Here is a 13526-nt window from a genome sequence, read left to right as displayed (position 1 = left end):
ATTGTAACTCATAAAGGAGTAATTCTCTAACTCTTCATATGTATTTACAAATCTTGCCATGTCAGTCTAAGAGCTTGCTTTAATTGGGGAGTTTTTGCTCAGAGTAAGGGTTGGTTCATGGAAAAGAACATAGTTTTTGATGTAACTTTCGCACTCTATCTGCACCTACAGAAGGTTTAAGTGTTTTTTTAACTATGCACTAGATTTTATAATTTTCTTTGTAAACACATTTCAATTTATATTTTATAATTTATATAATTCCCTGTGAAACAAAAATTCCTAACTCAACATTTTAACACAATGTGTCTGTTTATGTTCCATAGATGATTATGATAGCAATTTGCAACACAACCTCATTAACCTACAACTAAAAGTATAATGGTAGTTTTTGGGCATTTAGAAGTTATTAGCAGCAACTGGAAACTGTGTTTTGAGGATTTTATTACCAGTAAGGTCATATACTTTCGGAATAGTTATACACAGGTACCATCTTCAGCAAAAATCCAATGTGTTCTTATTCCACATTTTACAATCTTTAAGTTGGACATTCTTGTGGTTTCTTTATTGTATTAATAGTAAACCACAAAATCAGTCTATACTCACATTCATAAACACACATCCACAGCTAGAACTGCAGACTGTACAACAGCGGTAGAAATAAATATTAGAAGAAAAGGGTACATGAAGCATCACATAAAAATGTTTACAAATCTTTTTTATTTTAGTTCCAATCATCAAGATTTCCTTTGCCAACTTAATGATGATGATAAAGTTGTAGAAAACAAAACTGAGAATCCATGTCAATTGACACCAAAAATGCCTCACCCTGTGTATATGTTTAAATTAATATGGAATACAACCATTATCAAAGCAAAAAGATGAACATATGACAATTGTGTAGAAATATGTAAAATTTTGGTATAAAATGCACTAACTTTTTGCTATCTTATTATAGAACCAGCTGATTCTTGGTGTGATGGGAGTCGACGTGTCTTTGGAAGACATTAAAAGACTGACACCACGTTTTACAGTAAGATGCAATTTACTGTTTTGGTACCTTTTCTATTTTAGAACTCTACTCATTTAGTGTGCCTGTGAGCACTTAAGTCATCCTCAAAAATTATGTGCAGTTATCTTAGCAAATGAACTAAATGTTAAAAACCATCCTTAAAATAAAATGTGATGATACTGTAGTGTTACCCTTCAACATGCTATAAAATGTGTATTTAATAAATAATTTTTTTTAAATGTAGATTTCCACTTATGACTCATGGATCTCTAATCTCTTTTTGATTATTTTTCAGCTGTGTCCCAATGGCTATTATTTTGCAATCGATCCTAATGGTTATGTTTTATTACATCCAAATCTTCAGCCAAAGGTAGGTATATAATTTGTTTATAGTGATTTTTGTTTTGTAAAATTAATGATTAAAGTTCTTAATAGAATAGTTTGAAAATTCACTATATAGCACTAGATATAAAAGAACAGTCTGTAATGTGGATCTCAGATGACAAGACCACAGCTTATATTAATAATATATGAAAGTGTGAAAGGAGTTTCATTTTCTCCTACCAATTTAGCTGAACTAATATTCCTGTCTCAAAGACAGCCATTATCACCTCCTGAGCTCCAATTTCATATATCCCACTTTCAACTTTGAGGCTGTGTGGTACATGAAGGATATTGCTCCAGACATGGTGTGAAACTGATAAACATCAGTAAGGTCCCTCTATGGCTAGTCCACATTTTCCATTGCCCTTCTCTTCTGGTAATTATCTCTGCTTTCCATCTCTCAGAAGGTACAAGAACCTCATAGAAGGATGATATAGTATAAGAAAACTGTTTTGGAAATTGGCAAATACAAAGGACCATGTGGTAACACCTAGTATGCTAACAAAATTAATTTTATTTTTTTAGAAATTCATTAATACAAATGAAGGAAAAGAAAGCTATGTCCATAGTACTCATTATTATTTTAACAAGCTAAAAGTCTAATGTTATACAAGTATTCCATGCTCAATGCCTTGTGTTTTCTTCCTGATCCTGCAATCTTAATTCAAAATGTTTCAGTATAATTGTGTAATTTGTAGAAGGTAGGATGAATGCCCTTTAAAAAGCCCAGAATATCAGTAAATAAAATAACTATGAACTTTTCACTTATCAACTTTTCTAAGAAATCATTATTTATTTTCTCAAAGTATGCTACTGCCACCATGACCACATTTTGACAAATGTTGAATTGTAAAACCTGCTTTATTCCAAAATGTATTTTGCATTTCTTCCATTTAGTGTCATTGAAATTAACAAGACTAGGTCTATCCATTAGATATCTCATTTTGATCAATTCTAAGAAATATTTACTGTATAGGAAATTATGCATAATCTGTGTTGGAGAGGTTAATATTTAAAATAAATCTACAGGGTTATGGTTGAATTTTCCATTAGTTCCACAGGTATAACATTTGTTATTACTTCAGAAAACAAAAGCACAAATTTCAAATGTTTAAAACTATTTAATATCCTATCATAGTTGTCTTAGTTTCTCCAGGCTACTCTAACAAAATGCTGTAGACTGGGTGACTTATCAAAAAAACAGAAATTTATATCTCACAGTTCTGAAGGCTGGGAAGTGCAAGATGAAGGCATGGACAGGTCAGTGTCTGGCGAGGGCCTGTTTCCTCATAGAGAACCATCTTCTGACTCTAACTGCATATGGAGGAGGAAGGGTCAAAGAGTCCCCTTAGGGCTTCTTTTATAAGGGCACTGATCCCATTCATGAGGGCTCCACCCTCATGACCTAATCACCTTCCAAAGGCCGCATCTCCTAATACTACCAACTTTGAGGATGAGGATTTCAACATATGAATTGGGGATGTACATTAACGATATTTATATTTTATACATTTGGGTCATGTAAATTGTAATAATTCCTATTTCTCTCTCTCTCTTTTTTTTTAATCAGTGGAAAAAATTACCTGAGACAACCATTTTTTGCATTTCCCAAATATATACTTTTCTAGAAAAAGAAAGCATTGTCAGTCATTTTGCTTAAAAGATGAATTTTTATTAGCATGACAGTTTTTATTTACTTAAAATAGTTTTAAACTTTCATTTTATGTATTGACTCATCGTGAACTCTATACCTACCAAATATTTTAAATTCTAAGTAGATCAGGCCTGTTTCTGATCAAGGAAATACCTGACCAAAATTGATTATAGGATAGAACCCTTACTTATGTTTATATGCATTATGATCAATTACCATTTTTCTGTTGCTTCAGCCTATTGGTGTAGGTATACCAACAATTAATTTAAGAAAAAGGAGACCTAATGTCCAGGTAACTGTGAATGAAGGTAGACTTAGCAGTGCTTTCAAATTTGCTAAATCAGAGTTGAAATTAAGCTTCTGTTCTTAAAGCTTATGATTAAAGCTGCCTTTCCTGACATTAAGCTTCCAGAGCATGAGATGCAGATGAGCATCATTTCTCAATAAACTGGAGCAAAAATGTTATTAATGACGGTAAAGTGTATGCATTAGCTAATTCAAGATCGCTAAGTTAATTATGTAATGATAATGTTAACAATCAGAGTAATCATAATGAGATGGCTTCTGAAAAATGAATGTTATTAAGTATTGTGAAATCAATGTTAAATCGGTGTGATCCTAACAATTTGCTTGTAAAACTGACTTCTAAGTGGAAATAAAAAGGCAATTCCTTGGTGACAGTTTCCATAAACCACAAATGTTGAGCTAAAATTTCTTTGAATTTCTAAAAGTATAATTTTGGATTAGAAGTTAGAGAAATTCTCCTTCAGCTAACTAAAAATGTCCAAAGTTGCAGTTAAATAGTGTGAATTTTTATTGCCTGGCAAACTTATTGCAAAACATTTTCTCTGTTGGCAACAAAACTTCAAGGTTATCATAAGTGTGCATATTTCTCTACTCACACTGAAAAATCAGCATAAAAGGATACTTTCTACAGCTTAGTAAGAGAATTTCAGAATTTCAAAGGAGTTCAACATTACGTAATATTTTATAGATCAGCCTACCATTTCTTTTAAAAAGTTGGTGACATTATAATAGAGCAGTAGTGTGATATTAAGAAGAGATAGATGAATTAATAGAACCGAGTTCTAGTTTAGTTCTAATAGCCACCAGTGCGTCCTTGAGTAGTTCACTAAACCCTGTTATACTTCAGCTTCTTCATTTGAAAAGCAGTAGAATTGAACTAATCATTGTTTTTTCAACTAGGAAATTATATATATATATATATATATATACACACACACACACATATATATATATATATATCAATCCCCAGCTGCATTTCCTGAAAATTCTGATTTTATTTGGCCAGTGATACGACCCAGGCCTCTGAATAATTTTTAAACTTCTCAGTTTGTTCTAAAGTGCAGAGCCATTGGACGAGTTGAGAAACTTTAGTTCCCTTCCAGGCTTAGAATTCTATGATAATCTGATTTCATGTTGTTGCATATGAAAGTCTTCATATCTTTCATGATTCCTATAGAGCTTAAAATTATGTTTATGCCTTTCTTCATATATTAAATTGTTTTGTTACTCTCCTTGCATGTTTCTTTTTATGTATTATCTTAAATTATACTTTTGGCAGTCGTGCATTTTAGTGAATTTTTATTTTTGCAGCAACCTTAACTATTGCATGTAACTATTACGATATAATTAAAAAATAAACAAACTGAAAACGGTTTGTTTTATTTTTGTTTTCATTCTAAGAAAACCCTAAATGGCAAACTAGCAACCACACAAGACTTCTCAATTTGGGGAATATTTTTTGAACTATGTAGTATTTGTAATAATACTAACTACTAGTTATTTCAATTTAAAATTTGTTAACATTGCACTCTATCTTGTATTTAGAATATTAAACAAAAGTAATGGGCATACAGGGACTAGATTTCAGTTCTTTAGCCTCTCTTGGTACTTTCTTATTAGAAAACTGTGCTTTTGAATTTTTCAGTCTCTAAACCTGTGATGGGTCTTTTAAAAAATGGTCAGCCAGATTGCCATTTAAAAAGTACAAGTTATGCATTGACATTTTTCTTTTATGATTTTATTTTCTTCTCTGTGTCTTTATATGTTGGATTGGGACATGATCTTCATATTGACAATTCTTCCTGATAATGCCTCCTCCATGCATGCTGTTTGGGTCTGGTCATGCTATGCATTATCCATTGCATGTAAGATAAATATTGTTATTTCTGTTTATATTTCTTATTTTGATTATTTTGCCTTTGTTTTGCAGTGAAAGTTTTGCAAAATTTTAACATTGATATCTTGGTGTTTGTGTGAAATGGTTTCTTTCATTATTTATGGGACCTTAAATAAGCAAGTCTGAATAATATTATAAGCTTGGGAGTATCCTTTTGTTAGGGACTCTTTACGTTTCATTATTTAAACAAAGGATTAGAAAGATTTTCAATATTGGCTTTTATTTTTTTCTATTGAAATATGCTACATTTCAAATGACTGTTTGCCTCTGAGGCAGTAAGATGCTGTCCAAACAATTTCACCATTAAAAAATCTAATATGTATTTTCAATATTATAGAACCCTCTGACTAGAGTAATAGAGTGCTTAAGCAGTGAATATTTTTTCAATAAAAGTGCCAGACACACCTGATATATATTTTTTAATTTGCTTTTAAGAATCCTCATTTATCAAAATTTTTCATAATCAAAAATTTTCATTTTTTAAATGAGTTACTCTTTGAAGGAAGGCATTTTTGTCATAATTATAAAATAAATATATGCCCTGTATACTATATCATTCTGCATCTAAATAGGATATGCTTAATTTGAATACATTTTAAATTATTGTCTTGGGAAGTCTGTCCTCCTAAAACAGTGTTTAAGATACAGTGATGATCTGAACATCTTTTGGAAGAGCCTGTGAGGCTGATACTATTGAAATTCCCATGACCCTTGTACTAATCCAGCATAATTTACATTTGCTACTGATATTTAATTATCATATTTGGATATTTATTTTAATAAACATCAAAATCCAGTTTTTAAAATTTTTACAATTATAAAATCATTTATACCTATTATAATTTTATTGTTCTAGTGAACTTTGAAATTTTAGTATGACGTGTTATATTTCTTAGCAAGTATTATAAGGGAATGAATGTATTTTGTTTATCAAATAGTTCAATAAGTCTTCATTTTGTGATTGAGAAATTGAAATAATCCCATATGAGATAACTTTTCCAGAGTAACAGTATCATTTGATAAAATCGTATGAATAAATAATCTGTTGTGCTCCACAGTGAACTTTATTATTACATATCAGCAAGAAGCAGTAGGTGTTAAAATAGGAAATATTTGGTGAACCCAGGGGTTATTATTCTAGTAAGATCTTAATTACAATAGCTAATCTTAATTAAAGTCTTATGACTTGACCACAAATTTTACCTTATAAAATCTTGACTTAATTGGAATTATTAAAATATCTCATAAAATTTCTGAGATCCAAATATATGAAGCAAACTTGCATCTTTCCATTATGCATTTTCGGAAGGAAGAATAGGTTTAAAAGAGTTTGTTTTACTTAACAAATCCAAACATGGTTTTCAAACATTTTCTCAATTTATTTCTTCAAAGAATACAAATAAAAAGTATGCTTCTATAATTGCCTTTATTTTATTGCCAAATAAGTTACCCAAGTGGCTTTATTTTGCCCTTTTTCCATGCTAAGAAAAGAAAGTTGTGAATGGATCGTCAAAAGTCATAGTCCCATAGAACTTGTGATTTGTAAGTGCGGTATCTAATACAGCACTCAAAATGAGTCTATCTTCAGGTGATGATTGATTTAAAAATTGCTGAACTTAAAAGCACAATCTCTAGCTCTGGCTGTTTAGTTTCATATATATGTGAAAGAAGATACCTTTATACAATTATTAATGTGTAAAGGAAGTAATTTTTGTGTTCTTAGGTAAGTAGTTTTTACAGAATTAATTTCACTGATACCTACTGAATTGTTTGTACACAGCATCATTTTATAATGTTGTATGTACTTAATTATTATTGTTTTCTATGTAGAACCCCAAATCTCAGGAGCCAGTAACATTGGATTTCCTTGATGCAGAGTTAGAGAATGATATTAAAGTGGAGGTGAGTGTAATCAGTAAGGGTAAAACAGTACCTCGGCTCAGATGCTAGCATTCATCCATCCTACAAGTATTTGTTGAGCAACTATATTGTGTTAGGCTGTCTATTAGGTTGAATATTCTTTGTCTTTAAAAATTGCTAGATCCTAGGCTGTCTCATCCAAAAGATCGTATGAAAAGGAATAAATATTTTAAGTTGATTGTGACCTTAACTTTTTTTCTTTCTCTTTTCAATGGTAGAGATATTGTAACTATTTCAATAAAAGTATAACTTGTAAATTTCAATAAAAATCTTAGAAATGGAGGCAAGGATCCAACTACCCAACCACATGCTGTGCAACATGAGGAGAGAAGCTGCCATGTTTGCCTTAGTACTCTTTACTCAGCAAATTTCTATTTTATTTCAAAACCAAATTTGCATATCATTTCCTCTGAGGGTGTCTTCCATAATCATATTAATAAACATTACAATAATATTTGTTAAGTACATGATATATGGTCATCAAGGATTCTCAAGAGCCTTTGAAAGAGGTATTACTATTTATTATTACATATTATAACACCTGTTGTAATGATGATATATTTGAGGTACAGAGAAGTTAAATAATTTGTCTACAGTTACTAAGCTTCATAAGTAGCAGAATCAGGCTGTTGTACTTCAAAGAACAGATTTCTTAGGATTTTCCTAGGTGGCTTAACTCCTCTCTATGCAAAAGCCACCATATCTTTTGTAATAACTTGTCACAGTGTATTTTAATTTGCACTTGATCTACACATTTTACACTTCTATGCCCTCATTGTAGAACAATACAATTTAATAATTTATTATAATTAGCCTAGACTATAGCCTAGTGCTGGGGTGTTTCAGGTGATTAATGAATGTTTGTTGTAAAATATTTGACATGATAAAGTAGGATAAAGTAATGGTGACAAGCTAGGTGTCTAGTCTCCCACTGAGTGCCATAATGATCCTATTTAGTCTCTCTAAGCCTCATTTTCCTCTCAATCAATTATTATAGTGATTGAATGAAATAATATAGAGAGAGAGCTTAACAAAGGGTCAGGTTATGGTAAAGTCTTTATTATTTTTGAGTGCCTCATAAGTAGACACTCAACTTACATTAGAAGCTGTTATCTATTCCTTACTTTCAGATGCAAATATTTTAACTACATTAGAGTAATCACATATTTTTCTAATTCAAATTACTTCTTTTGTCATACCAAGTTAGTTCACTTATCTGCAGCTACCAAAAACCAAAAGTAAAACACTGGTACAGTTACATAAAATAAAAAATAAGGAAAATTCTGAGAATTTCCATTGGACTGGAATATTTAGTAAATAAATATGACCTTGCCTATTTTTACAAATATGGGAAATTCTCCTTAAGGAGACTAAAAATTATGTTATATTAAATTCAAGTAGGTGTTTTATCATTTTCTCTATCACTTATTTAGATATTTTTATACTGCCAGATATGATAAAAACTAAAAAATATAAAGAGTACTCTTAAATCTTTTCTCACATGAAACTGATTATTTGTGTGAGGCAGAAATATGCAGTATTCCATATTATATGCTAATTCTGTACATACATATGCATTTCTATTTCTCAGTGACTACTTGTCACTTAAAAATGACCAGCCCATAAGGTAATTGATCATTCTTTTGTTAATTATGTTTCAAAAATTAATGACTGGCTAGAAAGGCTTTGTTAAGGGTGTTTTTTTTATGTTAACACATTAATTGCCATATGAGTTGTATTTAACTCATGCTAGTTCTTAGCCTGGGCCTCATGAAGCATATGTAACTGCTGGCCCCAAGGAAAAAAAATGTTTTTCTAGTGTGGCAGTAAATGTGTTAAAATAATGTACAATGACTATAATATGGTAAATTTAAAAAAAATTCCCATGGCCAGGAGCTCATGCCTGTAATCCTAGCAGTTTGTGAGGCCAAGGCAGGATTATGGATTGAGCCCAGGAGTTCAAGACCAGCTTGAGCAACATAGCAAGACCCCATCTCTACAAAAAATTAAAATAAATTTTAAAAACTTAAAAAAAATAAATTTTAAAATTGGCCAGGTGTGGTGGTGTGCACCTGTAGTCCTAGCTACTTGGAAGGCTGAGGTGGGAGGCTTGTGCCCAGGAGTTGAAGGTTGCAGTGAGCTATGATGATGCAACTGTACTCTAGCCTGGGTAGCAGAGCAAGACCCAGTCTCAAAAAAAAAACAAAAGAAAAAGAAAATCCCAGAGAACAGCTGTAATTACTGGTAAAACCAACCTACTATTTTTATTCAATCTGTTCTAAATAAGGTATTAAAAAAACCCTAATATTTTAATAATAATACTTTGACAGGTCAGTTTGGTTCCTAGAATGAAATAATTGTTTCATTTTTTCTTAGATTCGAAATAAAATGATAGATGGAGAAAGTGGAGAAAAAACCTTCAGAACTCTGGTTAAATCTCAAGATGAGGTAGGAATTGATTCAGGATTGTTCTTTCGTTTTCTTTATTAATACGTGATATTTGAACATATTATGGGGTACCTGTGATATTTTGATACATGCATATAATGTACAATGATCAAATTAGGGTACTTAGGATATCCATCACCTCGAACATTTATCATTTCTTTGTGTTGTAAACATCTAAAATATTCTACCTATTTTGAAATATACGTTATAACAAATATTTGTTAACTGTAGTCACCCTACTGTGCTATCAAACACTAGAACTTACTCCTTATCTAACTGTGTACTTGTAACCATTAACCAACCTCTCTTTACCTACCCCCTTAGCCCCACCCCAAACACACACCCTTCCCAGCCTCTGGTAACTAACATTTTACTCTCTACCTTTATGAGATCAACTTTTTTAGCTCCCACATAGAAGTGAGAACATGATACTTGTCTTTCTGTGGCCAGGCTTATTCTTAAAGAAACCTATATATTAAGAATAATTGATACTGGTACAATAGGGATGTCTCTAGTAAACCATTTTTCAGTTATAAGGCACTTTCTTAGCTGCAGGGATATTTTCCCTAAGATTTATTTTTAACTTTTTTTCTTCTCATAAAATAATGTTTCTTTATTCTTATATTATTAACAATATATTCTTGAAAATTATATCTATTACAAGAACTGAAATAGATCACACAATATAATTTTGTGCCCAGACCATGCCAATAATACAAAATTAAAGTCAATATTTAATAGCTATGTTTTATATGATTTGTTCATGCACATGTTCTAATTGTTGAGTTCCATACATTGTTTTGTATTTTTTAGTTTTTTATTTACTTGTTTTTGTCTTGATTTATCTTCTTTTATGATTTATATACTTTATAATTGCCCTACATTTAAATCTGAAATTAAATCATCCGATAACACAACTACTCCCATAAATCACTGGTTTATGTAATAAGCTTGTATTGTTTTATGCTGACATGTAAGATTTCTTTGTTTATGAGGAGTGTGTCTCTCTATTATCAGTCACATGTGGAGTAAATACAGACATTTACTGTTTGACTATTTGAAAAATATATGTGAATCAGAAGCTTTTGAGCCTGGAAGTTTAAGCTATTATATATAACCTATATCTTTTCCTTCACAATCTCATTCTTTTTAGATGTATACATTTCTTCCAAGTTCCTCAGATCTTTCTTAAAATGGATCTAGGATCTACTTATGATCCTACATTATCAGATGGCTTTTCTCATTTTAATATTGTTATGAGTCCCTATTACCAGCACACAAAGAGAGATACATACAAATTTTGGTCTCTATTGAAATTTCAACTCTGTTTAACTTAGACTTTTGCACATTCTTTTCTCAGCTTGCAAAGTAATTTTGCAGAATTTTTTTGACTAATATCTGCAGAATTTTTTTGACTAATATCTACCTATAAACTGTATTTTTCCATCTTAGAATTTTTGGATTTTTTTCTGTTGAATATATTATTATAAATAGGTATAGTTGCTAACTTTTAATTACCATATTGTTCTTCCCTCTAGATTTCTATGTGTATGTGTTCATTTCAAGAAAAGTTATTATTTACTCTGAATGAACACAAATTTTACCACCATTCCCTATTTCTTTTATAGAAGATCAAAACAATTACAACATTGTGTGAACATGTTATTCTAATTTTATTTCTTACAAAAATATATTTCTATTTGCTCATGGAGTTTGGCAGAGATATTTAAGATGTGATACTTTCAAATTACAATACTATTTGGTTTAGTTTTATCCAAAGTAGCTAAATGCCATGGGCTGAGGTCACATATTGACTATGAAGTTCATTATTTTTTGTTGTAGGAAATTTTTTAAACTTTTTACCATTTTTTTATATCTGTTAGATAGGAAACTCCAATGTTAACACATCTCACAATGTTTGGTATAATAAACTGCAAGTAATTTTAAATTCCTCCCATATGAAATATTTCCCCCAAAACCTTTCATCCCATCTGACTTATTATTTTTCACCAAAAATCTGTCTCAAATTAATTATTAAACACTTTTTATGGTCATGTCTTTCAGTAGTCTATTTTGCAAAAAAAAATTAAATGTATAGAATAAATAATCAAATACGTAATGCACATATGCAAACTCTCATTTATTATACTGATATTTTATTGATTTAAATGTTACTACTAAGTTTAAAACAGAATTAAAGGCTTTTCTGCTTAAATTTATGCCCAGTTGAATCTAATTTGTAGAAATCTAAAAATAGTCTATATTATATGGACTCCATCAATAGTCTTTTGTTTATAACTACGGTTGGGCTAAAATGAGAATGCATTTGTACTATTTCATGCAGGAATTTAATGAAAATGGTGGAATTGAATATACTTATTTCTATAACAGTTGCCTCAAAAAATATTTTAAGAATATTCCAAACTTTGTAAGCAGTTAGAAAATAGATTTCTTGACTAAAAAATTAGATACTAACAATGTTTAAAATTGTCTATTTGATTATTTTATTGCTAACTGAACACTGAACAAGATTATGATCATTTCTGCTGCTAGTATTGAAAAACTTATCTGGTATTTTTATTTCCCTAATATGATCCTATTTTTTGATACTATAAACTTGGTGAGCAACACTAGTTTGCCATGGACGTTTATGAGTAGTAATAATATATAAACATTGTTTCTTCTAATTCTTTTAAGAATTTTACTAGTCCAAAAACCTGCTCAACTCACCAGTCCTGCCACACACATGTATCAAGCCATTTTGAAACTTTGATGTAAGGAAGTGACATTGTGTGTTTGTTATAAAAATGAATTTGGCATCATGCTTTTTGCCAATTTAAGTACCTAACTTCCTCTTTAAGACTTATTTCTTCATGAATAAATTTTGGGAAACAAAAATATCTAGTTCAGGGCTTTGATTAAATGAGATAATGACTGCAAGGTGCTTAACATAGTGTCTAAACTAACATCAGGTAATACTTCAATAAATGTTGTTTTGGTGAGAATGATGAAGCTAGAGATAACTAAAAAAATTAAAATTATATATGTGCCATCACTATGCACTATAATGGAAGAAAGAATGAGAATGTGTTTACTATTGTTCAGTAGCTACATGTAGAAGATTGTATATCCATGAAGTTATTTAGCTCTGTACTTCTTTTCCCTGATGGATTTAGATGTTTTCCGAACCTTGAACGACACTGAGTAATTAGCCTCTTATGATACATAATAATGTTATAAGAATGGCTTAATAAAAAAATAATGTGCTAATCATTCATTTGGATCTAGACTCACTGGCTGCAATAATTTTCTGATATTGCCAATTACTCATAAACATACTCTAATATGGAAATAGCTGAATCTTGTCTAAATGTTTCATAGTCCTATTTCATTATTAAAATTTCTTTTTCAGGAAATGTCTTTTCAAAGTTTTGGGGATAATTTAGAATATACTACTTGCATTTATAAGTTCTTTTACAAATTTTTAAAGTTTTAATTATGGATATATAATAGTTGTAATATTTATGGGGTTCATCTGATGTTTTGATATCATTTGCATATTTATTTCTTTCCTAAAATTTTGCTATATACACATCTCCATAACAAAATAAATGTAGAATAGAATAGATCATACATTTGTGAAGAAGGATATTCAGTGACCACAAAATTTATAAGTAGGTACTACTGCTCTGCTCTTCTCTTTATATAAATTCATACAGAATATAAGGTGATAATAACCATGTCAAACTTTTTTCTAGAGATATATTGACAAAGGAAACAGGACATACACATGGACACCTGTCAATGGCACAGATTACAGGTAGGTAATTAGCTGTGTTTTTATATGTATTGTATAAAAGAGTGTTCAGTGTCTCTCCAGTCTGTAATAGCCATTTTCCAATGAATGA

The 13526-nt window shown here is 30.4% G+C and overlaps 1 protein-coding gene across 2 annotated transcripts in view; it reads left to right on the top strand.

Moving 5' to 3' along the window:
* The window catches only part of CACNA2D1 (calcium voltage-gated channel auxiliary subunit alpha2delta 1), a 469212-nt gene that overhangs the window by 408819 nt on the left and 46867 nt on the right, over positions 1–13526 (top strand). The window contains exons 17-21 of one of the 2 annotated variants that reach the window (XM_045564425.1): positions 956–1030; positions 1305–1379; positions 7096–7152; positions 9547–9618; positions 13377–13438. In XM_045564425.1, the coding sequence (XP_045420381.1) occupies positions 956–1030; positions 1305–1379; positions 7096–7152; positions 9547–9618; positions 13377–13438 (341 nt within the window). Of the gene's footprint in view, positions 1–955; positions 1031–1304; positions 1380–7080; positions 7153–9546; positions 9619–13376; positions 13439–13526 lie in introns of both variants that reach the window. The other variant, XM_045564424.1, reaches the window with a different exon arrangement.

Source organism: Lemur catta, chromosome 11 (assembly GCF_020740605.2).
Source record: "Lemur catta isolate mLemCat1 chromosome 11, mLemCat1.pri, whole genome shotgun sequence".
In the NCBI taxonomy this organism is placed as follows: Eukaryota; Metazoa; Chordata; class Mammalia; order Primates; family Lemuridae; genus Lemur; species Lemur catta.
The sequence above is the reverse complement of the archived record's forward strand: the minus strand, read 5'-3'. Positions and strand labels throughout refer to the sequence as shown.